Below are 27,980 nucleotides of genomic sequence, written 5' to 3'. Positions count from 1 at the left end.
CAGAAGAAAATATTTTGTTGCAGCTGTTGGCAATTCACCACATGGTTTTGTTTTTGATACATGTGCAAGGGAGACAACAATGATTGTGCTCTTTCTCATTGGAGGTGCTTTTGTTTGATGCACTTTTTGCTGACAAAAATATATGCTTCTGAAATGTATGCGTGCAGTGTTTCCCACAATGCGGATCAGCTGAGAGAAAAAACAATAGTGAATGCTTACGTTTGAAGAACAAGGTAAATTATAAAGATTACACATTTTGTTTATTTCCGTTAAACGCACAAAAGTGTGTTAAAATGAATATATGGCAGTCTCAAAAACTGAAGAACCTTGAACTTGAAGTGAAAGCTGTGCACAACATTCAATCAATCATTTTTGGTAGTTCCGCTCACCCGCTACCTGACGTTTTGCACTGTCTTTACAACAGCAGAATATGTAACAGTGACTGACTATCACCAGACCGAAATGCTCTCTACCGCTACCGTTTTCATGCCTGCAGGTTTTCATGGTACATGGGAGCTTTCTTCCCAACCTCCTACCAATGCCAGTCTTGTAAAAGTTGTATGAAAGCTAATTTGTGAATGCACATTTCTTCAGTCCTTGCTGCCGTGTGCACATGTCAGATGATTGGTATAAGGACGAGCCCAGAAGTACCTTTTTGAGGAAGTGTCTGGGTTTGTTCCAGTGTACCTTTTATGTACCTGTGTGTTATCTAACCTCCAGCCTAACGATGGAAGTTGAAGCTGTGACACATGCCCTCCAGTGGCTATCGTCCTTCCATACGCCCGGAAACCAACATGCCATGATTCTAACCGACTCAATGAACCTCATACAGAAAATTGAAAACGGAATGGGAAGCCCAGAGTGGCATAACGCAATGCGCAACTTTCAGATTAAAAAACTCACATGGTCATACTGCCCGGGACATGCAGGTGTTAAGGGAAATGTGCGAGCTGACAGACTTGCTGGTAACGCAACACCAACGAGCGGCCTACATCTAGGAAAATCGGAAATCCTCAGAAAAGTCAAAGAATACCAAAAAGAACAGGTACAAGGCCATCACACCATCGATCGCCTCAAAGAAATAGAAGCAGAGAGAGGGAGCGGCCGCAAATCTAACATGAAAGGTAGAGCACGATGCTTTGCAAATCAAACAAATATCGGCATCATTTCCAAACCAACATTGCGCAAATTTCTTCAAAACGGAACAGAGTCTCTGTGGGCCTTTCCAAACACAACAGACCGAGCAACACACTAGACGCCACGTTCTTGGCATCAGAGATCTTTTCCCATCCCTCTTGCGGCCAGTCAGTGGCGGCTGTGTGTGTTTGTGTGTATGTGTGCTTTTGAGTGCGTTTGTGAATGCGCGAGAGTGAAACTGTACACAAGTGTCAGGAGAGATATGTGTACGTGTGTGTGTGTGTGTGTGTGTGTGTGTGTGTGTGTGTGAGGGGAGGTGGGAGTGCAGGGGGAGGTGGGGTAGAGGATGAGGTATGTGAGTGTATGCATGCCTACACTGTGGGAGCAACAGGATATTGGAACGTGTATATATATATATATATATATATATATATATATATATATATATCTATCTTTGTATGTACGTGTGTGGAGTTGGGGGTGGGAGATATGGGCGTATGTGTGTGTGCTTGTACAAGTAAGTGTTCATCTCTGTGAGTGTGTGTTTGTGTGTGTGTGTGTGTGTGCCGTGGAAGCTGCGATACGTAGACTAGAAATGAGTGTGTGGAGGAGGGGGTAGAGGAGGTGCAAGGTAATGTGTGTGTGTGTGTGTGTGTGTGTGTTGGAGCTCATGTACGTTTATATGTATTTGACTGTGCTTTCATATGTGCTTGTACAAGTAAGTGTTCATCTCTGTGAGTGTGTGTTTGTGTTTGTGTGTGTGTGTGTGTGCCGTGGAAGCTGCGATACTTAGACTAGAAATGAGTGTGTGGAGGAGGGGGGTAGAGGAGGTGCACGGTAATGCGTGTGTGTGTGTGTGTGTTGGAGCTCATGTACGTTTATATGTATTTGACTGTGCTTTCATATATGTGAAACTGCATGTCTGGTGCATTTCTGTTATGCATGTGTGGGTGTATGTGTGAATGTGTGTCTTCATTTTTTACATTTATTTGCTTATTTATCACCATTGTTGTCTTATTTATTTATTTATTTATTTATGTTTTATTATTATCATTTTATTAGTATTACTAATATTATTACTACTACCTTTTTCTATATTATAATTATTATTTATTTATTTATTTATTTATTTATTTATGCAAGCTTATCTATTATTTATTCCCCCGTTTTTTTTTTGTTTTTTTTTGTTTTTTTTTTGTTGTTTTTTTTTGTGTGGTTGTGTGTGTGGTTTTTTTTTTTTTTTTTTTTTTTTTTTTGTTGTTGTTTTTTTTTTTTTTCCCAAGGCCTGACTAAGCGCGTTGGGTTACGCTGCTGGTCAGGCATCTGCTTGGCAGATGTGGTGTAGCGTATATGGTTTTGTCCGAACGCAGTGACGCCTCCTTGAGCTACTGAAACTGAAACTGAAACTATCTGAATCCGTAGCATACGCAGCATTGACTTGAACAAGTTGAAGTTGTGTACATTGTACATGGAGAAAGTTACCACTCTTTATTGTTGTTAATTCTTTACTCTTCTAGCCTCATTATTTATCTACTCCTATCAGTATGTCAAAATCATCATCCAAATAAAGTTTTACATCTAGTACTGTAGCAGGAGACAAAGAACCAACAGCAGCAATTTGTTGTTGTTGTCAAGATGATGATGATGATGATGATGCTTGTTATCATTTGATGATTGATACAAAAGATCAGTTGTGGAGCTGCAGATAGTGCATACATAAATAAAACATACAAAGGCTGAAAATAGTATAGTTTTCCAAATGAGTAATACAGAGCTTTCTGCTATCATTATTTGATCAAGAGTAAAAAGCTGTCACATGATGGCAAATAGTTATGATGATTGTCAGTGTTATCTTTTTTGCTTGTAATTGGTTTGTTAGAGTTAGATGATTGTGTTAACATTGTCATGAAAAAATAAAACAGGAAAGAGTGTCTAAAAGATTATCATCTCCAGATTAAGGTGCAGGCATGTTGACTTGATAAACCTTGATAGCTGCAGGTCATATCTTACATCAACTTGTTATCAGCTTGTATTGTGGCTGGTCAAGGGTCCAGTTTGATCCCCGAAGGAATTAAAAATGAATGAGGTTGAAGGTCAAGGTCACAGCATGGTAATGGAAAAGTTTCCATGTGCAAGAGAGAGAAGGTCTTGTGCACAGTCTTGTTTAAATTAGGTGTGATGTTGGTCATGGTGAGAACAAAACCTGTGTAGAGAGTCAAGGTCATGTTGCATTGGATGAGTGTAACAGCAAGACAGGACTTGAGTTTTTCACCAAGTTTCATTAAGCATTGTGTAGTGATTGGTTTGGCTATATGATAAAATGCTTTTGTAAATTTAGAAGTCAGTTCAGTTCGGTTCAATTACTCCAGGAGGTGTCACTGCATCCAGACAAATCCATATACCCTTAGCGGTCTAAGATTCAGAACACATTCAGGTGTGTGTCTTTGCAATGTGATCAGCTCTGCGGTGGGGAAAAAAATCTCAAGATTATAAACCTTAGTTTTGAATCTGGTCATAGTCCTGCAGCTTTAAAAAAACAACAACAAAAAACAACTGTTGTCAAGCCTTTAATTTAAAAAAAAAAAGAGAGAAATAGATCTTGATCCTGATGTCCTTGGTATCTGTTGACATTGTCCTGTATCAAACTTGCCTTATCTTTCTAAGCTCCTTGAGAGGGTTTTTGTTGAACAGTTACACTGACAGGCACATGTATCGGAATGCAAACAATTTACATACATGTTCAATTTCAGATAGCACGCATATGTGACCAAAGCACTGAAACGGCTATTGTTTGCTGTAGTGAATGGCTTTTTGATCATGGTTGCCAGTGGGAACAATGCACTGTGTAGTTTTATGCAGCTTTTGTCCTGCTAGGTTTGAGTGCTGCCACTGACACAAGCGGTCACACTTGTTTCTCAAGAGTCTGCACAATGACAGAGGTCTTGAAGTCATTTTGTGTGTGTGTGTGTGTGTGTGTGTGCACGTGTGTGTGTACAAGTGTGTGTCTGCATGTCATGTCTGTGCAGGCAGTTGATTTATCACTTCTGTCTGTTTGTGTGTGTGTGTGTGTGTGTGTGTGTGTTCGTGGCACTATGGACACATGTGAAATTTTTAAACGTTCTACTTCTAATTGTCAATGTAAATCTGCTTATCAAGTTCTTTGTCAGGTTTCAGAATGTCAGTCGCTCTGTGTAAAACTTGTATTTCTGGTAATATATCAGTAACATTGTGATTGGCTTGACTGCAAAGTAAGAAGATTATCAGCTTTTGATACTGTAAATAATTAAAAGAAATGAAGTCTATTGTATATTGAAAAATAAAATCCTAGTGTTCGGAAAAGAGTTTTAAGATATATTTGTATTATATATATATTATATATTTCTTATACACAGATAATTTTTTCATGTGCAGTTGGTAGCTTGTAATGCAAGCAGGAAAGTGAACCACTCCTCCCCCCTACTTCCCCAGCAGAGCGGAATGACACGACCATTTCTGACAGAAGAGGAATGCAGGGCACCCACTGACGACAGCGCCGCCGCCAGGGAAGGAGGAGAAGAAGCAGAAGAGACGACAGCCTTGGTGCCACCCCTACCACCACCACCCCAGGACAACACGATGTTCACCACGCGGGCTAAGTTCAGCCGCTTTGAGGTGCTGCCCCCGGTGCTGTGCACACGGCGGGTGTACGTGCAGGTGGGCTGCCTGCTGCTGGTGGGTTTGGTGATCTTCCTGGTGAGGATGATCGCCGTGATGAGGGGCACCTTTGTGCACTACCACCTGGAAACCGACACGGATGGAGAGCTGGTCATCCTGCCCTCGGACTTTGCCCGGAAGAGTGGGGGGGCAGCCTGTCTGGACGGGTCTCCGCCCGCTTACTACTACCGCCAGAGTAAGGGTTTTAGTTGGGTTTTTTTTTGTGTGTGTAAGCTTGAGTTGTGGCTTACAACAAACGTGGCAGAGTTAAGGGTTTTGTTTTTGTGTGTGTAAACTTGAGTTGTGGCTTACAACAAACGTGGCAGAGTTAAGGGTTTTGTTTTTGTGTGTGTAAACTTGAGTTGTGGCTTACAACAAACGTGGCAGAGTTAAGGGTTTTGTTTTTGTGTGTGTAAGCTAAAGTGATAGCTTTCTTCTACTGGCAGAGTGTTTTTTTTCGGTGTGTTTGTGTGTGTGTGTGTTTGTGTGTGTGTGTGTGTGTGTGTGTGTGTGTGTGCATTTTGTGTAAGCTTACATGGTGGCTTCGATGGTGGAGTGATGGCCTAGAGGTAATGCGTCTGCCTAGGAAGCGAGAGAATCTGAGCACGCTGGTTCGAATCAAGGCTCAGCCGCCTATATTTTCTCCCCCTCCACTAGACCTTGAGTGGTGGTCTGGACACTTGTCATTCGGATGAGATGATAAACCGAGGTCCCATGTGCAGCATGCACTTACTAATAATGGAGTCTCCCGTCAGATTGACGGACGAGTAGGCAGGTAGAATGCACTTAGCGCACGCAAAAGAACCCATGGCAACAAAAGGGTTGTTCCTGGCAAAATTCTGTAGAAAAATCCACTTTGATAGGAAAAACAAACTGCATGCAGGAAAAAAAAAGAAAAAAAGGGTGGTGCTCTCAGTGTAGCGACACGCTGTCCCAGGAGAGAGCAGCCCGAATTTCACACAGAAATCTGTTGTGACAAGAAAGAAAAAATACAAAATACAAATACTGTTACCAAGGAGTAAGGGTTTTATTTTTGTGTGTAAGCTAAATTGGTGGCTTAATACTCCCAGCCGGCAAAGTAAGTTTTTGTTTTTGTGTTTAAGCTTAAGTGATGGCTGACTACTACCACTGGCAGTGTAAGGGTTTTGTTTGGTGTGTAAGCTAAAGTGATGGCTTTCTATTACTGGCAGTTTGGGTTTTGTTTTTCTGTGAATTTTTTGCTAGCTGAAGTGATGTCACTGTCAGTGTTTATTTATTTGTGTGTTGTAAGCTTTGGCAGTGTTTTTTGTGTTCTATACGTTGTAAGCAGTGTCACTGTCAGTGTTTTTGAAGATAGTAAAATGCTGGAAGAAAAATCCTTTGATAAATAAAAATATAAATGACAGATAATGGTTGACTACGCAAATATCAGTGCAATACATTGTCATGTTTGTTGCCAGGCACGGTGCCCGGTATTCGATTCTGGATCATCCACTTGAAGAGTGGGGGGTGGTGTTCCACACCTGAGGACTGTCTGTCAAGGTGCGTTGGTCACTCCTCACCTCTCCTCTAAATCATAACCGTACATGTATATATTGAGAGAGAGAGAGAGAGCGAGACAGAGAGAAAGAATGAATGAATGAATGAACGAATGAATCTTTATTTTCCTACGGTGGAGATCTATTAGCACAATGGCTGACACACACACACACACACACACACATATGTATATGTATATATATATATATATGCCATTGTTCTAAGAGACACACAAACATATACACATATATATGAATGTTGTTAATGTTATCCTCAATACATGTATCAATATTGTACTTGTAAGGATAATATATGATCAAATTGAGAGACACAACATTGCTCACATCTTTACAAAATGGAAGCGAGTGACACATTACACACACACTCACACACACACACACACACACACACACACATAGAGAGAGAGGGAGAGAGAGAGAGAGAACGAACAAACGAATGAATGGATTTTTGAGAGGGTAAAGGAATAAGCACAATTGTGTTTTTAGATCTGGCAGTCTGGGCAAAATTGAAAAAAAAAAAGAAGAAAAAAACATGCACAAAAAACCAAGTTATTCATGAAAGCAAAACAAAAAACAAGAGAAAGCAAGAATGAAGAAAGGCCAAAAGAAGAAAAACTGGATGGAGAAACAGAGAGTCAGGCAGACTGATAGATGCAGAGACAGAGGGACAGAGAGCCATAAACACAATATTATTATTCAGTGAAAATTGTAGATTGGAGACACAGAGAGAGAGAGAAAGAGAGAGCATGTTTACCTGACTTTCCTTCCCCAGACACTATAAGTGTGTGTGAAATCATAATTGTGTTTTATATGTTGCATGGCCATGAAATGTTGGAACATGTCGGTATAGTTATAATAGTTTAGATCTCTTTTTGAATACTGAAACAGGTACATGTCTTTTAAGTGCATTTTTTTATGTTTGTATAGCAAACAGTATACATGACACACATGAATTTCACTTTAGAGATGACGAAGCTGACTTTCCCTGTCTTTTTATTTGATAGTATTTTGTTTCTTTCTTCTTCTCATCCATGCATTCCAATTTTCTCTAAATTCTGTTCCCCCTAGGAGTGGCAGTGCTTTAGGATCCAGTCTAAAGACCAAGATGTCGCAGCCGTTGGAAGGCATCATGTCCAGCGATTGCTCTTTGAATCCTGACTTCTGTCTGTGGCACATGGTGGATCTCTTGTACTGTGATGGAGGATCATATCTGGGTAAGATGCACTGTTGACAACAGTTGCAGATTGAAGTGTATCAGTGTTAGACATTGAGATTTTTGTGTTTGGAGTCAAGGTGGTTTGTTTTGTTGGGCACTGTTGACAGCCCTGTTTGTTGGATTGAAGTGTACCTGTGTTAGACATTGAGATTTTTGGGGTTTTATTTTTCTGTTTTCTTTGTGTGTGTGCGTGTGCTTGCGTGCGCACATGTCCTTTGTCTTGTAAAATGCCTTCCTGGCATTGACATTTAAATTTCTAGACTGAGTGATGTCTTTTATGAGCATCAGACTGAATCCTTGTTGTGTTTTGTCTGTCTGTCTGTCTCTCCGTGTCTGTCTGTCTGTCTGTCTGTCTCTCTTTCTTCCCTGTCTCCCCCTGTGTGTGTGTGTGTGTGTGTGTGTGTGTGTATATCTCCTATTTCTCTCTCTCTCTCTCTCGTTTCCCTCCCTCTCTGCCTTCCCATATCAATCCATTCCTGAACAATTACAATAATCCATCAAGTTCTTTTTCTTCTTGCTTTACAGACAGATCTGCAATATTGCTCCTAGCTTCTTATAAGGCACTCCAGATCTGTAACATGTAACAAGAACTTTTCTTTGTAAATTATCAATGTGACAAAAGGTAATCCTTGCTGATGCTAGTTTTGAAAAAAACCCAAACCATCCTTGTAATATTGTATGTTTATTTCTTTGTTCTTTTTATGTTATGTGCTTCATATATATATTTTGTATATGAATGGTTATTATTGTTTTTGTGCATATATTTGCTCAGTCATTGAAATGGGCTTTTGGCCTAATCAGTATACTGAGACTCAGACTTTCCCTCCCCTTGTGTGTTCTGTCTGTCTGTGTCTGTTGATTGATTGATATCAGTACTTATATAGCGCCTATCCTCCGTCGGAGACCAAGATCTAAGTGCTTTATAAACACGGGGTCATTTGCACAACAGGCTGCCTACCTGGGTACAGCCAACTGACGGCTGCCATTGGGCGTACATCATATGTTTCCTGTGTCAGTCAGTCAGATTTCAGGCACACAAACATACACAGTCAGACAAGCATAAAACATTAAATGTGTATGACCGTTTTTTTGTTTATTTACCGCACAATGTGGGCAGCCACACTCTTTTCAGGGGGTGTGCATGCTGGGTATGTTCCTGTTTCCATAACCCACCGAACACTGACATGGATTACAGGATCTTTAACGTGTGTATTTGATCTTTTGCATGCTATACACACAAAGGGGTTTAAGGCACTGACAGGTCTGCACATATGTTGACCTCGGGGATTGGAAAAATCTCCACCCATTACCCACCAGGCGTCACTGCGATTCGAACCTGGGACCCTCAGATTGAAAGTCCAACGGTTTAACCATTCAGCTATTGCGCCTGTCTATCTCTTTGTTCCCCCCCCACCCCCCTCCCTCTCCCCCGCCCTCCCTGCCTGTCTTCTTCTCTCCCCACTCTGTCTCCTTCTCTCCCCACTCTGTCTTCTTCTCTCCCCACTCCCTTCTCTCCCCACTCTGTCTCCTTCTCTCCCCACTCTGTCTCCTTCTCTCCCCACTCTGTCTCCTTCTCTCCCCACTCTGTCTCCTTCTCTCCCCACTCTGTCTCCTTCTCTCCCCACTCTGTCTCCTTCTCTCCCCACTCTGTCTCCTTCTCTCCCCACTCCCTTCTCTCCCCACTCTGTCTCCTTCTCTCCCCACTCTGTCTCCTTCTCTCCCCACTCCCTTCTCTCCCCACTCTGTCTCCTTCTCTCCCCACTCTGTCTCCTTCTCTCCCCACTCTGTCTCCTTCTCTCCCCACTCTGTCTCCTTCTCTCCCCACTCTGTCTTCTTCTCTCCCCACTCTGTCTCCTTCTCTCCCCACTCTGTCTCCTTCTCTCCCCACTCTGTCTCCTTCTCTCCCCACTCTGTCTCCTTCTCTCCCCACTCTGTCTCCTTCTCTCCCCACTCTGTCTCCTTCTCTCCCCACTCCCTTCTCTCCCCACTCTGTCTCCTTCTCTCCCCACTCTGTCTCCTTCTCTCCCCACTCTGTCTCCTTCTCTCCCCACTCTGTCTCCTTCTCTCCCCACTCTGTCTCCTTCTCTCCCCACTCTGTCTCCTTCTCTCCCCACTCTGTCTCCTTCTCTCCCCACTCTGTCCATTCCTCTCAGTATTTGTCCCTGTACTGTCCAGCATGATTGACATTATAGGAATGAATGTCACTTTGATTGTGGTTTTTTCAGGCAACAGATCAGAGCCCTTGATTGTGGACTCCAAACAGCTGCACATGAAGGGAGCGCTGGTGTTTGACGCTGTCATTGATTACCTCTCTGCCTTCACACTCTTCAAAGATGCTGAGCAGATCATTCTGGCTGGTTCCTCAGGTAGGAGCACTTAGCAAAATTCTGGCACTGTACTGTTGTGGATTTTGTTTATCTTTTTTTAATTTTATTTGTATTTGTCTTTTCTGGTTGTGTTTTCATTATACTTCTTTTCTTGTTGTTTCTTCCTTTTGGATCTTGTGTGTGTTTACAAACATCTGCTTGTTTTGAGTCTATGTAATAATACAGTAATTTGTGTGTGTGTGTTTCTCTCTCTCTCTCTTTCTGTTTGTGTGTGTGTGTTTCTCTCTCTCTCTCTTTCTGTTTGTGTGTGTGCGTGTGTGTGGGTGTGTGTGTGTGTGTGGTAAACGTGAACGGATTATTTTATCTGGAAATATTTGTCAGTTCCAAACTTGGAAGAAACAGATACAGCAGAAGGAATCATTCCACTCACACCATAGATAGGTTGTAAAGTCTTCCAGATTAAGCCGTATTTCTGGATCGTGAATGAACAGATTGTCCCATTTAGCCTCTGGATGTGCAGAATTTGACTAGGTCATTCCCGGTTCATTGCTGGATGCTTGTTTTGGGTGTAAAGAGAGCACAACATTTTATCTTTTAACAGAAAACTAAATCTGAACAGAACACACAGAATCACTCTTAGTCTTAACTACACTATTGACTTATTCACTGCATACAAATATTTTATTCTGAATGATATTGAAATGACATTCTGACAACTTCAATCAAAGGTAGCCATCCTGCCTGAAAAGACTTGTCAACATTGGAATCATGCTGTCAGTAGGATGTGAAGAAGGCTGCTAAATTTTAAGCAAAGAAAAAAATTTGCATAGGCTTCATCACTTAATGCGTTATGTCCCAAATGACCATCAAAAATCAGTAAATCTGAATTATAAGCCGGTGTCTCAGTCTCAGGTTACACGATGCCATTATTTGGAGAATAAAAAGATGTAATGAAAAGAGGGAAAATCTGAAACCTTGATAGACCTGTGTTATAACTGTAAAACAGTGAAATGCTGACTGATGTGGCTGCTTGATTAAGATCAAGTTATACGGTGTACACTTTTGGTGTGACGAACACTCTTTTCTGGTGATGAACAAAAAATATGGTTTTAATTATCACGTACATAACATAAGCACATAAAGGTGCTAATGCACCCAGCCAGAAATAAGAAAGCAAATGTGCACGGGTTTGAGTCCCGCACAGATCTTGATGTTTACTCTTTCCATGAATCTGCAGCTGCTCGTTTTATTCTAATGAAAGACTTTGCGGCTTAGATACATCTGCTTGTTTGAGAAATTGCTTTTGAAGCTTTATAGACTTCTGTTTGTGCAATGACCTGACATGTGCAATGGGTTTGTGCGATGTTCAGGCATCTGCTTCCTTTTTAATATTAAAAAAAAAACCCAGACCAGGTGTAGTGTAGCATAAACGGATCAGTCCGCAAACTTTGACATGTGCTTCAAACTGTTTTGGTAAATCACTTAGTGGGCTTTATGTACATCTGCTTGTTTTGATAAAAAATCACTTAGTGGGCTTTATGTACATCTGCTTGTTTTGGTAAATCACTTAGTGGGCTTTATGTACATCTGCTTGTTTGATAAAAAATCACTTAGTGGGCTTTATGTACATCTGCTTGTTTTGATAAAAAATCACTTAGTGGGCTTTATGTACATCTGCTTGTTTTGGTAAATCACTTAGTGGGCTTTATGTACATCTGCTTGTTTTGGTCAATCATTTAGTGGGCTTTATGTACATCTGCTTGTTTGATAAATCACTTAGTGGGCTTTATGTACATCTTCTTGTTTTGGTAAATCACTTAGTGGGCTTTATGTACATCTGCTTGTTTGGAAATCACTTAGTGGGCTTTATGTACATCTGCTTGTTTTGGTAAATCACTTAGTGGGCTTTATGTACATCTCCTTGTTTGGAAATCACTTAGTGGGCTTTATGTACATCTGCTTGTTTTGATAAAAATCACTTAGTGGGCTTTATGTACATCTGCTTGTTTGGAAATCACTTAGTGGGCTTTATGTACATCTGCTTGTTTTGGTAAATCACTTAGTGGGCTTTATGTACATCTGCTTGTTTTGATAAAAAATCATTCAGTGGGCTTAATGTACATCTGCTTGTTTTGGTAAATCACTTAGTGGGCTTAATGTACATCTGCTTGTTTTGGTCAATCACTTAGTGGACTTTATGTACATCTGCTTGTTTTGGTAAATCACTTAGTGGGCTTTATGTACATCTGCTTGTTTTGGTAAATCACTCAGTGGGCTTTATGTACATCTGCTTGTTTTGGTAAATCATTCAGTGGGCTTTATGTACATCTGCTTGTTTTGGTAAATCACTTAGTGGGCTTTATGTACATCTGCTTGTTTTGGTAAATCACTTAGTGGGCTTTATGTACATCTGCTTGTTTGGAAATCACTTAGTGGGCTTTATGTACATCTGCTTGTTTTGGTAAATCACTTAGTGGGCTTTATGTACATCTGCTTGTTTGATAAAAAATCACTTAGTGGGCTTTATGTACATCTGCTTGTTTTGGTAAATCACTTAGTGGGCTTTATGTACATCTGCTTGTTTTGGTAAATCACTTAGTGGGCTTTATGTACATCTTCTTGTTTTGGTAAATCACTTAGTGGGCTTTATGTACATCTGCTTGTTTGGAAATCACTTAGTGGGCTTTATGTACATCTTCTTGTTTTGGTAAATCACTCAGTGGACTTTATGTACATCTGCTTGTTTTGGTCAATCACTTAGTGGGCTTTATGTACATCTGCTTGTTTGGAAATCACTTAGTGGACTTTATGTACATCTGCTTGTTTTGGTCAATCACTTAGTGGGCTTTATGTACATCTGCTTGTTTTGGTAAATCACTTAGTGGGCTTTATGTACATCTGCTTGTTTTGGTAAATCACTTAGTGGGCTTTATGTACATCTGCTTGTTTGGAAATCACTTAGTGGGCTTTGTGTCCAAGGAGGGAAGGTGGCAGAATGGTTAAGACACTTGTCTGCCAATATAGAGTCCGTGAGGGTCTGGGTTCGAATCCTGTTCTTGCCCTTTCTACCAAGTTTGACTGGAAAATCCAACTGAGCATCTAGTTGTTTGGATCATACTATAAATCAAGGTCCCATGTGTAGCACGCACTTAGCGCCCTGAAAAAGAACTCATGCCATGGCAACAAAAGTGTTGTCCTCTGGCGACATTCTGTAGAAGAAATCCACTCAGATATGTACACAAATATATATGCATGCATTCAAGGCATGACAAAGTGTATTGGGTTATGCTGTTGGTCAGACATCTGCCTAGCAGATGTGTAGAGTATACATGGATTTGTCTGAACACAGTGACGCCTCCTTGAGAAACTGCAATGGAAACTGAAACTATGTACATCTGCTTGCTCCATTTCAGCTGGTGCCTTGGGCGCTCTGTTCCATGCGGACCGCCTGCGAGAGCGTCTTCCGTCCAGTGTGAAGACGGTGCACGTGGTGGTGGATGGAGGGCTGCTGGTGGACGTGGCTGACGTCTCCAGTTCTCACACCATGGCCAAAATTCTGAAGGATGTCTTCTACTTCCACCACGCCTACAGTAAGGATGTCTGTGTGTGGGGTGGGGGTGGGGGAGGGGGGAGTGTATGTGTGTGTTGTGAGTGTGTGTGTGTGTTGTGAGTGTGTGTGTGTGTGTGTGTGTGTGTGTGTGACGCTTGACTGAATGACGTCTCTACTTCTCACACCATGGCCAACACCCTGAAGGGCATCTTCTACTTCCACTAGGCCTACAGTAAGGCTGTGTGTGTGTGTGTGTGTGTGTGTGTGTGTGTGTGTGTGTGTGTGTGTGCTTGTGCCTGAGCCCCCTTTGTGTGTACATGTAAGCAGGTCAAATACGCATGTTAAAGATCTTGTGATCCATGTCAGCATTCAGTGGGTTATGGAAACAAAAAGATACCCAGCATGCACACCCCCCAAAACAGATCATGGCTGCCAACATAGCGTGGTAAAAACAGTCATACATGTAAAAGCCCACTCATGTATACAAGTAAATGTGGGAGTTGCAGCCCATGAATGAAGAAGAATAAGAAAAGGACCAATTTTCACATTGTAGCAAAGCTTTACAGCTGCAGCCAGTTTCCCAAGCTATAGAACAATGATTGACCTTCACCCTCTGACCTAGTTTGAACATGAGCTGAAGCCAATGACTGAGAGCTTCAAGTCTAAAATATTTAGCATTGGGGGGTGTTTTTCACACAGAAGCTTGGTGCTGAAAGAGTAAAAAAAATTCTTTTCTTTAGCTTTCTATGTACAACATATATTTACAAGTTTTTAAAATGGTTTTTTAATTACACATACTTAACCGTGACCCTTGTTTTTCCAGCCTTCTATCTCCATGTATTTGAGTTTTTAATTGTTTCTTTGTCTACATTCATTTATGTTTTTTTAATTGTTTCTCTATATACATTTATGTTTTTTTAATTGTTTCTCTATATACATTTATGTTTTTTTAATCGTTTCTCTATATTCATTTATGTTTTTTTAATCGTTTCTCTATATACATGTTTTTTTAATCGTTTCTCTATATACATTAATGTTTTTTTAATCGTTTCTCTATATACATTTATGTTTTTATAATCGTTTCTCTATATACATTAATGTTTTTTTTAATCGTTTCTCTATATACATTTATGTTTTTATAATCGTTTCTCTATATACATTAATGTTTTTATAATCGTTTCTCTATATACATTAATGTTTTTTTAATCAGCTCTTCAGGCTTCTGTCTACATGTATTGATGAGTTTTTTAATTGTTTGTCTGTCTACATTTATTTATGTTTTTTTTTATCGTTTCTTTATCTAATGTATTTATCAGTTTTTTAATTGTTTGTCTGTCTACATTTATTTATGTTTTTTTTTTATCGTTTCTTTATCTAATGTATTTATCAGTTTTTTAATCGTTTCTCTATCTACATTTATTTATGTTTTTTTTTATCGTTTCTCTGTCTACATTTATTTTATGAGTTTTTTAATCGTATCTGTATCTACATTTATTTATGGTTTTTTTTTATCGTTTCTCTATCTACATGTATTTATGAGTTTTTTAATCGTTTCTCTACCTACATGTTTTTATGAGTTTAAAAAAAAATTGTTTCTCTATCTACATGTATTTATGAGTTTTTTTAATTGTTTCTCTATCTACATTTATGTGGTTTTTTTTAATCAGTTCTTCAGCCTCCTATCTACATGTATTTATGAGTTTTTAAAAATTGTTTCTCTATCTACATTCATTCATTTATTTTTTAATAAAAATCATTTCTCTCTATCGACATTTATTTGTGTTTTTTTTATCATTTCTCTAGCTATGTTTATTTATGTTTTTTTAATTAGTTCTTTAGCCTTCTATTCATTTGTACTTAGAAGTTTTTTTCAATCATTACTCTGGCATGCTATCTACATGTATTTGAAAAAAAAGAAAAAAAGAATAGTTTCTCTAGCCTTCTATTAACATATTATTATTATTTTTTTGATAGTTCTCTAATCTTTTATCTACATGTGTTTATGTTTAAAAGAAAAACAGTTTCTCTAGCTGTCTTTCTACATGTATTTATATATATTTTTGAATGGTTTCTCTAGCCTTGTAAGTAGATGTATTTAATTTTTTATGGTTCTCTAGCCTTCTGTTTACATGTGTGTTAGTACCGGTAAGCTTTTTTTATCATTTTTCATCCCTTTGATTCAGAGTTATGCATGTTGGTGAACGTCTGGTGAAAGCAGTTTGAATTGTCTGTGCACAAGATTAATCTCTGTGTAACTATGTTTCTTCTTCTTGTAATTTTTTCTTCTTGAAAACATTTCTTCTTCTTTTCGTAAAGACATTTCTTCTTCTTGAACACATTTCTTCTTCGTCTTGTGAATACATTTCTTCTTCTTGTAAACGCATGACTTCATTTTGAATACATTTCTTCTTTGTCTTGTGAATGCATTTCTTATTCATCTCATGATTACTTTTTTCTTTTTGTAAATACATTTCTCATTTCTTATTCATCTTATGATTACTTTTTTCTTTTTGTAAATACATTTCTCATTTCTTATTCATCTTATGATTACTTTTTTCTTTTTGTAAATACGTTTCTCCTTGTTAATACATTTCTTCTTCTTGTAAATACATTTCTTCTTGTGCATACATTTCTTCTTCTTGTAAATACATTTCTCCTTATAAATACATTTCTTCTCCTTGTAAATACATTTCTTCTTCTTGTAAATACATTTTCCTTGTAAATACATTTTTTCTCCTTGCAAATACATTTCTCTTTGTAAATACATTTCTTCTTGTAAATACATTTTCCTTGTAAATACATTTTTTCTCTTTTTTCTCATCAGTACCGTGGGTATCCATTGTTGCAGACAGTCAGGGCCTGAAGGAGTGCGCCCGGGGCCTGAGCCGCCAGGAGGAGTGGCAGTGCGTCCTGCCGGAAGTGCTCCACAAGCACGTCTTCACGCCCCTCTACTTTGTCAACTCCCTCTACGACAGCTGGTTCCGCAGCAACGCCCTCAGGATCGCCTGCAACGTGGAGCTGTGCTCGGACCTGAACCTGAAGGAGGTGGTGAGCGCGCGGCTCAAACTGCTCCAGGAGAGCGAGGAGATTCTGCGGGCGAAGAAGAACGGTGTCTTCCTGACCTCCTGCCCGGGACACACCGTGCTCGCCAAGCGCGCCTTCTTCACGGTGCGGGCACAGGGGAAGTCGGTGCGGGAGGGGTTGGGTGACTGGCTTCACCACCGGGGCAGCGGCCATAACCTTACGGAGGTGCTGGAGGTGTCGGACGCCCTGAGGAAGTGCCCCAGCCTCCTGCTGTGATTAATAGGTTAAAAGTCTTCAGGGTCGTCATGGTGTTTTTTTTTGTTTTTTTTTTGTTTTGTTTTTTTAACCTGACAGAGGTATTTGAGGGTGTCGAATGCCCTGAGGAAGTATCCCAGCCTCCTGCTGTGATTGGTTAACTCTTTCACAGCCGTAGACACCCTGAGGAAGTGCCCCAGCCACCTGATCTGATTGGTTAACTCTTTGACAGCACAATAGCTGAGTGGTTAAATCACTGGACTTTGAATCTGAGTGGTGTCTCCGGCTCAAATCTTGGTCACAGTGCCTGGTGGGTAAAGGGTGGAAATTTTTTACAATCTCCAAGCACAACATATGTGCAGACCTGCTTGTGCCTGAACCCCCTTCGTGTGTATACGCAAGTAGAAGATCAAATTTGCATGTTACAGATCCTGTAATCCATGTCAGCATTTGGTGGGAAATGGAAACAAGAATATACCCAGCATGCACACCCCCAAAAACGGAGTTTGACTGCTTACATGGCGGGGTAAAAACGGTCATGTACGTAAAAGCTCAATTGTGTACATACTTGTGACCGTGGGAACTGCAGTCCACAAACGAAGAAGAAGGGTAAATCTTTCACCACCATTGGCAACTTTAGTTGACCAGACGGTGCACCGCCATAGGTAACTTTGTCGACATCAAGGAGCCATGTTGGTAAGACATCAAGGAGCCCTGTTGGTAAGACCCTTTTTTTCCACATTATAACAGAGCTTGACGGCTTCAGCCAGTTTCCCTGCCAATAGAACAATGACCAACCTTTGTCCCCTGGCCAAGTTTGAAGCAAACAAGTCCAGTGTATTGTTTTTTGGACAGGTACTGAACCTCCAGTGACTGAGAGCATCGTTTCTAAAATATTTGGCACTGGCAATTTTTTTTTACACAGAAACTTTGTGGTGAAAGAGTTATAATTCTTCAGGAAGCGAGGGTCTTTGTTGTTGCGGTGTGTGTTTCGTTTTGTTTATCGTTTTTTGTTCTTTTTTAGCAGTAATGCATGGTTGTTTTGTTTTTGTTGTTGTTGTTGCTTGCGGGTTTTTTTTTTTTTTGTCTTTATTTTTTTTCTTCTGTTTTTTGTACTTATTTTGATTTTGATTTTTGAAGGTTTGTTTTGTGATACATTGATCAGTATTATCGTAAGTTTACGAGCTCTGATATTACTTTTGATTGCATTTTTTTTATCTTTAACTTTCTGCCGTTCTTTTTCTGGCTTCTTTATATATCTGTGTCTCATTTCTTGGGGTTTCTTCAGGAAGTTTTGTTTGCTCTGATCTCAAAGAAGCTCTAAAAGTCATGTTTGGAGGGTCAGCTGCTTAAAGTAATGAATTCCATGACAAAACTGTTCGTCTTTGAGGTTGATGTTATATGTGGGTTGCTTCAGACATATAGAAGTTGTTTATTACCTCCCTTAAGACAGGTAAAGAAAAGCAACTCCAATACAATGTCTGTGCTTTTGTTTTCACCAGTCTTGACGCCATCCTTTTTTTTTCTATTAAAAAAAAAAATCTTCTTATAACTTTTTTTTTTATATAGATCATATATACACAATGTACTTATCCAGTATAGTTGAGGCACTTCAAAATCTGATGGTGACGGATTGTGTCACCGTACCCACAGGGGCTAAAAGCATTAGGATCTTGGAAGATGGAGACCTGGGAATATCACACACACACACACACACACACACACACACACGTCTGTGTTTATCCTGACAAGATTCACTTTCCTGTGATTTGGGGGCTTCCTTTCATAGATAAAATTATGAATGCAAAAGTGTCTCAAAACATTGAATTTTTTTTCTAAACAAATTTTTTTTGTTTTTCTTTTCTTGTTAAAAGCAGTTTTCTGTAGAATTTTTTTTGTATTATGCTTCCACTCTTACCTGTTGCCTGTAAAAGTGTAAGTATTTCTTCAATACTTGTTTTTGTGGATCTTGGTTTAAAAAAAAAAGTTTTCTTTTCTTTTTTTTTTCTTTTTTTTGTTTTCATTCCAAGTACTTATTTTGTGATGGTTTGCAGGTGATTATGAAGGTTTTTGAATCATTTAAAATCATCAGTGATTGCCAGGCTTTTAATGGTAAGATTTTAAACTTTTTTGGTCTGAGTTCAGAAGGCTGACAGGTATTTTTGAAAAGCCTGTGAAACGTTTTGATTGCAGGAAATAAAAAAAAATTGGAGAGAACAAAAGCAGCTTTATTGCTTGAACACAAGGGGAACATTTTTTGTTGTTGTTTCAGAAGCCAAGTGTGTGAGGTGTTTTGAGCTGTGAGGTGTTTTGAGCTGTGAGCTGTTTTGAGCTCTTTCCAGCCCTTTGTATTGCTGGTGTTGATCATGGCTTTGGGGACTGAACTCGGTGTGCGGTCAGCCTTAGACATCCCAGATGAAACCGTGAAATCCTGTGTGAAAATAGAACTTGCAAGTACAGGATAGTATTGATGTAAATATATTGATGCTTTGTAAAACAGTCCGAAAGACTTATCATTATTCATATCATTGATGCGTGTGTACATTGACTGCAGAATTGTAACTCATATCATGGATGCGATATATGGTCAATACTGTGCATGTGATGATTGCATGAAATTTGGTGATGTGTATGGAGATGTATAAACTATAATGCATGTGGAATGTTTTATGTTTGTAGCTTGATTTAGAAACATATTAATGCATGTGGATGGTTGTATTAGAAATCTTGTGTTGAGTCATGTTCAAACACTGGAAATATGCCACTTTTTGAAAATAGGTTAATGTTTGTTGTACAAATGCTTGCATTGATGTATGAAGTCTTCAGTGTGAATGCAGAAGTGTTCTTCCTGTGTACAAGAGACCTTGGCAGTATGGGTGCTAGTCGTGATTCACAACAAAAATGAAAACGAAATGAACTAAGATGGGGTGTACAGCATAATCAGAAGACAGCCCTCCTTTTGGGGTGGTCTCAGAACAGATTTTTCATTTGAACTTTTAACCATTTGTGCTTCAAACAAAAAACGTTAATGGCATACACTCTTTGTTGAACTGGAAAAAAAATCAACGGCACATACTTGTTTTTGTAACATTGATTGGTGTATCGTTGTTATGGTCAACAAGATAAAACAGATCTCATTTTATAGATACATGAATCATCCATTCATTTAGATAGTGGTATATATCTGACTTGGTTCATTATTCATAAACATCTGAATCATTCAGTTCAGTTCTCCAGTGACTCCGAAATGCTTTCAGGTCTTTGCCGAAAGATATTTGTGACAAGGAATTTTGTGTGTGTGTGCTTAAGCCGATAAAGTCTCTCATGTCTCTCAGTGTCAGGGAATTTTCAACGTCTGTGTGGTTTTGAACAGTTGAGGGTGTCTGTCATAATGAGTTGGAACATTATGTGTGTATGGAATTGCTGTGGCTGGGAAATAGCTTGGGTTATTTTCATGAGCATAATTTATTTTTGTTTGTTTTTCCCAGTTTATGTCATGTTGTTTAGTCATTTCAGATTTAATTTGTATGCTGTATCTGAACAATAACAACAACAAAAAAAAGCCAAAAAAAAGCCTGTCATGATATTAAGATTGTTGGCTGTGTTGAATAAGTGTTTGTTGCATTTCCTTTGTGTTTCCACTGTCTTAAAAAAAAGAGAATATATTTGACAATCGAAATTGAAACTACCAAAGCCAAAGGATTTCATGAATATCTTTTTCTTGGGTTCAGCTTCAGATACTTATCAGGTGATCCTATCCTTTCCCCCTCCCCGCCCCCTCCACCTTTTCAGCATTATAAACACAAGCCACGAGAGCATTGATTAAAAAAGAAAAAAAGAAGAAAAGCTGACATGTAAATGAAATAAGTGATAAATGTTTTCAGCATTTCAGTTTTTTACCATCTTCCCTCCTGTGTTCAGCCTGTGAGCCCAGATCATGGACCAGTTGTTTGTTCCCAGATGCTGTGAAAAATCTGTAGACAGTTCTGAGAAGATGAGAGAATGCAGTAAAATCCACACTTTTTGTACTTGTCATCCTCGTTCATGGACTGTCTTGCACCTTCAGTCATTTTTATGAAGGGGTGTTTGTGTGCAGGATAGATGGGTTTTTTTCCATGCCATGTAGATAGCCATGGGAGGTGTTTGGGGTGAAAGTGGGCTGAGAGTGCATGTCTCAGGTGTTGAGGTCTCCAGTTGCTGCCATTGATGCAGTGGCATATTGTGTTGTATTTCTCTTTTTGTCACACCACATTTCTCTGTGTGAAATTGGGGCTGCTGCCCCCAAGGAGAGCGCCTTGCTACACTGAGAGCGCCGCCAATTTTGTGGTCATTTTTCCTGCATGCAGTTTTTGACTCACTTGTGTAAACAAAGTGAGTCTATGTTTTAACCCGGTGTTCAGTTGTCTGTGTGTGTGTGTGTGTGTGGTAAACTTTATCATTGCCATTTTCTCTGCAAATACTTTGTCAGTTGACACCAAATTTGGTATAAAAATAGGAAAAATTCAGTTCTTTCCAATCATCTTGTTTAAAACAATATTGCACCTGTCGGGTAGGCACAAAAATTTTTTTTAAAAAGAAGCCTGATTATATGCAAACTGAATTTACTGTTATATTTATATTTTTTTTTATTCTCTAAACTTGGCACTTTGATCTGATATTCTGACACAACAAGAGCGGTCATTTTTATCATTTTTTGTTCAAACAGGAACTTTTGCAAACATGGAAGTTATTTCTGGTGCATGTCTTTGCTGCAGATAGTAAAAAGGGAAATTAATCTGTAATTAATGCCTGGGGGGTTAATTTGCTTTAAACTGATCTTTCTCTTGAACATTACATTCTGAAATTATACTCAATACATAAAAAGCTTGTGTATTTTACTCTCAGTGTACAGGGCTTTCACTATGTTCATTCGCCCAAGTAGTCTTTTTCGGAAAATCACTTACTGGATTATGCCCCAGACTGCCATAAAAATATCAACAAAATTAGTCGGAATTCACAGTTAAAAATAATAAACCATGAGAGTTCATACCCTTGATGAAATGTAAAAATTTCCAGTCTTAACTTTTCTCAAAATGAAGTCCTTTTCACTTCATATGATGTTTAGAAGTACTTGGCTCTACATGTTATTAGTTTAACAAATTACTAAATTTTCATATCAACTTTAAAACTATAAAACTAGAATGAACATAAAAGAGAAAATGAATCGACCGTGTCGCACATTCCCGGCGGGTGTAACTAAACTTTTACATCTATCTAGATCCAGAGAAAACGGCTAAATGTTGCAGTGTGATTGCGGTGATAGCCACGTCTCCTTTACTGCGGGCTTAAAAAGAATTTTTAATTGCCCTTAAAGATTTTTTGAATGCCCAAGATACACCAGAATAATATGATTTAAACAGCGTTCTCACTGTGAATACCGCAGTCGATTTATTGCCCTTTAAAAAAGCATGTTTAAATGTTAAATTTTTGAACGTCAGTTAAGGAGCCACAATAGTGTAATGGGTAAGACAGTTTCTTCTCACCCGAACATGCGGGGTTCGAATCTGCCGTCAGGACTATTTTCTTCTTTTTTTTTTAACCCAAAGCTTTATACTAACAAATGCAGAACACATTTTAACAACTAGATTTTTTATTTTTTTAAAATTTTTTTTAAAGTGTATCACAAGTGAGTCTTGAAGGCCTTGCCTCTCTTCTTTTTATTTGTTTTTCCTATGGAAGTGGATTTTTCTTCAGAATGTTTCCAGGGACAACCCTTTTGTTGCTGTGAGTTCTTTTACGTGCGATAAGTGCATACTGCACACTGGACCTTGGTTTATCGTTTGATCCAAATGACTAGCATCCAGACCACCACTAGTGGAGGGGGAGAAAATAACGGCGAATGAGCCGTGATTCGAACCAGTGCGCTCAGATTCTCTGCCTTCCTAGGTGGACGCATTACCTCCAGGCCATCACTCCAATATTGTACTGTGGTGTTGCCATATCAGGAGACAATGGCCTTGCCACAGCAAAGTGAGGTGAAGACCGAAAAAAAATGTTGGACTGACAACATTGCAGAATGGAAAAGGAATGGCAGAGACACAGAGCCAACAGGACTGGAGGAATGTGGTGAACAGCTGTTCTCTGCTAAGCCCAAATGACTGCCCAGAGTTTAGAGAGAAGATACAAGGCATGGTCTGGTTTGCAGAAGACAGTGCGTTTCTTTCACCAAGTCTTCTTTCCTTGTGTTTGAAATGTGCTTTGTTTTTCATGTGCGTTCCTGCTCGATGTGAGTGCACTTGTTCTTTTGTTTTTCTGTTGTGTTGTTTTTTTGTGGGTTTTTTGGGTCTACAAGTTTAAGACTAGGTTTTGTAGTTGTGTGAGATTAATATGAACTTGTGTTTGTGACATTCTGCAAGGAATAAATGCCAGTATTACCAGAAATGGATGACCATGTGATGTGACGACCAAATGCTCAGCAGTTGTGGCACATTTGCCAGTAGATCTGTTTAAACTGCATGGTTTTTTTAATTTATTTATTTATTTTATTTTTTTATTATAAATCTTTGCAACTGGCTTTCTCCTATGAACGATATTAACTTTTTTTTCTTCTATTTTTGACACAAACATTCAGATCCCTTGTTTATCAATTGTTGTCAGATACAGTCGATCAAATTTTGTAACTTAGTCTTGTATGATTCATGCTTGTATTTTACATGCTTGTACTGAGTGATATGTACTAGTCCCTGGAACTCCTTGACAGTTGATGAGGTCAGTGGAGTGATGGGCTGTTAGAATTGTATAGTGGTAATGACTGGAGTTATGATGAGGTCAGTGGGGTGATGGGCTGTTAGAATTGTATAGTGATAATGACTGGAGTTATGATGAGGTCAGTGGAGTGATGGGCTGTTAGAATTGTATAGTGGTAATGACTGGAGTTATGATGAGGTCAGTGGAGTGATGGGCTGTTAGAATTGTATAGTGGTAATGACTGGAGTTATGATGAGGTCAGTGGAGTGATGGGCTGTTAGAATTGTATAGTGATAATGACTGGAGTTATGATGAGGTCAGTGGAGTGATGGGCTGTTAGAATTGTATAGTGGTAATGACTGGAGTTATGATGAGGTCAGTGGAGTGATGGGCTGTTAGAATTGTATAGTGGTAATGACTGGAGTTATGAAGTTGATGAGGTCAGTGGAGTGATGGGCTGTTAGAATTGTATAGTGGTAATGACTGGAGTTATGAAGTTGATGAGGTCAGTGGAGTGATGGGCTGTTAGAATTGTATAGTGGTAATGACTGGAGTTATGATGAGGTCAGTGGAGTGATGGGCTGTTAGAATTGTATAGTGATAATGACTGGAGTTATGATGAGGTCAGTGGAGTGATGGGCTGTTAGAATTGTATAGTGGTAATGACTGGAGTTATGATGAGGTCAGTGGGGTGATGGGCTGTTAGAATTGTATAGTGGTAATGACTGGAGTTATGAAGTTGATGAGGTCAGTGGAGTGATGGGCTGTTAGAATTGTATAGTGGTAATGACTGGAGTTATGATGAGGTCAGTGGAGTGATGGGCTGTTAGAATTGTATAGTGGTAATGACTGGAGTTATGATGAGGTCAGTGGAGTGATGGGCTGTTAGAATTGTATAGTGATAATGACTGGAGTTATGATGAGGTCAGTGGAGTGATGGGCTGTTAGAATTGTATAGTGGTAATGACTGGAGTTATGATGAGGTCAGTGGAGTGATGGGCTGTTAGAATTGTATAGTGATAATGACTGGAGTTATGATGAGGTCAGTGGAGTGATGGGCTGTTAGAATTGTATAGTGGTAATGACTGGAGTTATGATGAGGTCAGTGGAGTGATGGGCTGTTAGAATTGTATAGTGATAATGACTGGAGTTATGAAGTTGATGAGGTCAGTGGAGTGATGGGCTGTTAGAATTGTATAGTGATAATGACTGGAGTTATGAAGTTGATGAGGTCAGTGGAGTGATGGGCTGTTAGAATTGTATAGTGATAATGACTGGAGTTATGATGAGGTCAGTGGAGTGATGGGCTGTTAGAATTGTATAGTGGTAATGACTGGAGTTATGATGAGGTCAGTGGAGTGATGGGCTGTTAGAATTGTATAGTGGTAATGACTGGAGTTATGAAGTTGATGAGGTCAGTGGAGTGATGGGCTGTTAGAATTGTATAGTGATAATGACTGGAGTTATGAAGTTGATGAGGTCAGTGGAGTGATGGGCTGTTAGAATTGTATAGTGATAATGACTGGAGTTATGATGAGGTCAGTGGAGTGATGGGCTGTTAGAATTGTATAGTGGTAATGACTGGAGTTATGATGAGGTCAGTGGAGTGATGGGCTGTTAGAATTGTATAGTGGTAATGACTGGAGTTATGATGAGGTCAGTGGAGTGATGGGCTGTTAGAATTGTATAGTGGTAATGACTGGAGTTATGATGAGGTCAGTGGAGTGATGGGCTGTTAGAATTGTATAGTGGTAATGACTGGAGTTATCAGTACATGGCATTGTTTCAAGGGTCTTTTTTTCTTTGCTTGTTTGTTAATGAAACATTGCGATTTGTTAAAAGTGTTGTTTTATACTAGCTGTAGGAATCAGTAAGAAAAAGAAGCACATCAGTCGGTTTTTTTTTACACAGAAAACATGGTACAGGTAGCATCAAAGATTTGTTCAAAAGGTAAGGATGAAAGGTTTTCTGTCAAAACAGTGATGAACAGAAAATTTCTGATGAATAAAACAACACTGATGAATACGAAAAGACAAGGATGTGATGCATGCAATGTTAAAAATACTGGAAGATTTTGTTTTGTGATCTTTATATAAGTTTTAATTTTTCTTGAGTGAAGTCAAAAATCTGTCCAATTCAATATGCCATTGCCAGAAGCTTGGTGCCTTAAAGACTTTAAAAATGTAGTGATTCATATTGTGTTGCCTTGTATCAGTTCCAGAGATCATCAGTTTAAATATTTGTACTTCAGTTTGAACATTCCCTTGACTTGTATACATTTTCACAACAAAAAAAAAAAAAAAAAAAAAAAAAAAAAAAAAAAATGATGATGAACTGACATTATTTTTGCATTGCAGAGATTTTCAGTTTCAAAAATGTACACTTAACTGTCATTCTTTTGCCTTGTAGAGATTGTCAGTTAAAAAAAGAAGAAAAAGTTTTAACATACCTTGTATAGATTTTCAGTTTTGAAAAGATTATTTTACATGTCTTTTGCTTGGCAGATCTTACAAAAAAAAACCCCAAACAAACAAAAAAACAAAACGACAAACAAACAAAAATCCTTTGCCTTGCAGAGTTTTCAGTTACCAAATATGATCAGCATGTAGATATTTTATTGGTAGTTATGTTGATGTTTTTTAACAAAAAAGTATACATAGCTTTCTTTAACAGCTCTTATGGAAAATTTGAAGGCTTTATTAATATTATCTGTATTTGAATTTTCACCAGGAATTTGAATACAAAGTATGTGAACAAACCTCCAGAAGTATCATTCGGTATGTTATTTTTTATTTTTTTTAACAACAGAAGTGTAAGTTGATATTCTATATTGGAAAGTGGAAGATAGCCTTTTGAGGGGTAATTAAAATGAATGGATTTGGGAGGGAAAAAAAAGAACTCTGTAAATAATTTAGTCTGTTGTGCATGAAATGTCTTTAAATATTGTTGGGTGATTGTGGATTGTAAATAATTCAGTGCTTTAACTGTGGCCATGAAGTGGTGGTTTCTGTGAATGCAGTCGGAATACACAAGTCGCAAGGGCAACAAATTAGTCCGAAGTGTTTTACTTTCAGAAAATAACTCTTAACTAGATGTTAGTCCACACTGATTCAGCTGCATGTTCTTGAAAAAGCTTTTCCACTGAACCCATACAACATTTTTGAACTGGCAGATATATATACATATATATTTTTGTGAAGAAATTTAGCTTGGAATGTAGTAATAAATCAAAATGATAGCAGGCAGAATTGTACTGGTTCTTTGTGCTGCAGACTTGTGGGCTAGCTGGCCTTTGGGAACTATCCCAACGCAAACTGTCCTGAAAGCCTCTTGACCAAGAGAGTGGGGTGATGTGACTCGGGCAAGACACTCTCCACTATAATCAAATTCTAGCCCAGATAGTCAGGGCAGCAGTTACCTTCTCTGCTGTTTTGATGGTCCTAGTGGAACACAGCTAACTATCATACATCAAAATGATAAGCAGTGTTGCATAATTCCTTTTTTTCTACACAGATGGATCATGTCTTTAAATTACTCTTGTTAGATGATTAAAGATATCACTGAGTTTCAGATTTTGGTTAGGTGAAGATTTATGAATGAAGGTTCACTTTACAGGGAGGTGATGGCAATTTGTAATATTCTTGTCGGTTTTGTTTTCAGTTCAACAGATACAAAAAAGAAAAATGGAATATTGCTTTGTGTGTATTTATGTAAACAGTGTTATTTGCCGGATATCTTCTTGGGCAAGAAAAGAAAACCATTTTGGAAAAACAACATTTATGGAAGTACTGGGTTGAAGATAAAAACAATATGTACTCAGTACTCCCGTCCTTTTTTTTTTTTTTTTTAGTTAATTTATATGTATATACATTTTTTTCTTTTGTTGCACATTGTGCACTGATGAGCAGTCATGTCAGCTTTAGTAATCAACAAAGTATTGACAGCTTTCTGTTCTTCTTTTTGTATTGCAGTGCTTAGAATGTCTGAGCAAAACAAGAGCTCTTGTGTGTGCTTCAACTTCAACATGTCATTGACATTATTTTAGCAGCTTGCTTCATCTGAAACTCAATTTAGTTCTTGTCATGCTTTTTATTCTTTCTGGAGATGAATGGCTTTAAGGTGAATTGTTTAGTTGATGTCTTCAATAAGATGTTAAGTGGTGTTGTTGAAATGGTGTTATGTTTTTGTGTGTGAACGGCTTCATTCATGTTTAAAAAACAAACAAAAGAAATAAATCAGTCATGGAATGATGTGGATGAACAAGATGCAAGTAAAAGTGCACCATTGTCTGATGTGTGGTGTATCAAGGTCTTGGTGCTGTCTGTGGATGAGCTGATATTGTCCTGAATATGCATTACACTCTGTAACACGATCTACAACTAACAACAATACAGTTCTAATACTTGTATTGCGCTGTCAAACCTCTTTGCAATAACAAGCCAGTCAGACACAAAGTACACAATACCTACACACCCAGTCATGTGCACACACACATGCACACACACAAATGTGTG

General features: G+C 38.7%; 1 protein-coding gene across 1 annotated transcript; it reads left to right on the top strand.

Annotated features, from left to right (window-relative positions):
* The first annotated feature begins 108 nt into the window (after positions 1 to 108).
* LOC143282639 (uncharacterized) lies at positions 109 to 27,758 on the top strand. The gene is made up of 7 exons (XM_076588287.1): positions 109 to 233; positions 4,549 to 5,026; positions 6,270 to 6,351; positions 7,437 to 7,582; positions 9,810 to 9,950; positions 13,325 to 13,501; positions 16,310 to 27,758. The coding sequence occupies exons 2-7, from the start codon at positions 4,615 to 4,617 to the stop codon at positions 16,759 to 16,761; spliced, it is 1,410 nt and encodes a 469-aa protein (XP_076444402.1). The 5' UTR covers positions 109 to 233; positions 4,549 to 4,614; the 3' UTR covers positions 16,762 to 27,758.
* Positions 27,759 to 27,980: the final 222 nt, after the last annotated feature.

Source organism: Babylonia areolata, chromosome 6 (assembly GCF_041734735.1).
Source record: "Babylonia areolata isolate BAREFJ2019XMU chromosome 6, ASM4173473v1, whole genome shotgun sequence".
NCBI classification, from domain to species: domain Eukaryota; kingdom Metazoa; phylum Mollusca; class Gastropoda; order Neogastropoda; family Buccinidae; genus Babylonia; species Babylonia areolata.
This window is presented reverse-complemented; position numbering and strand designations above follow the sequence as displayed.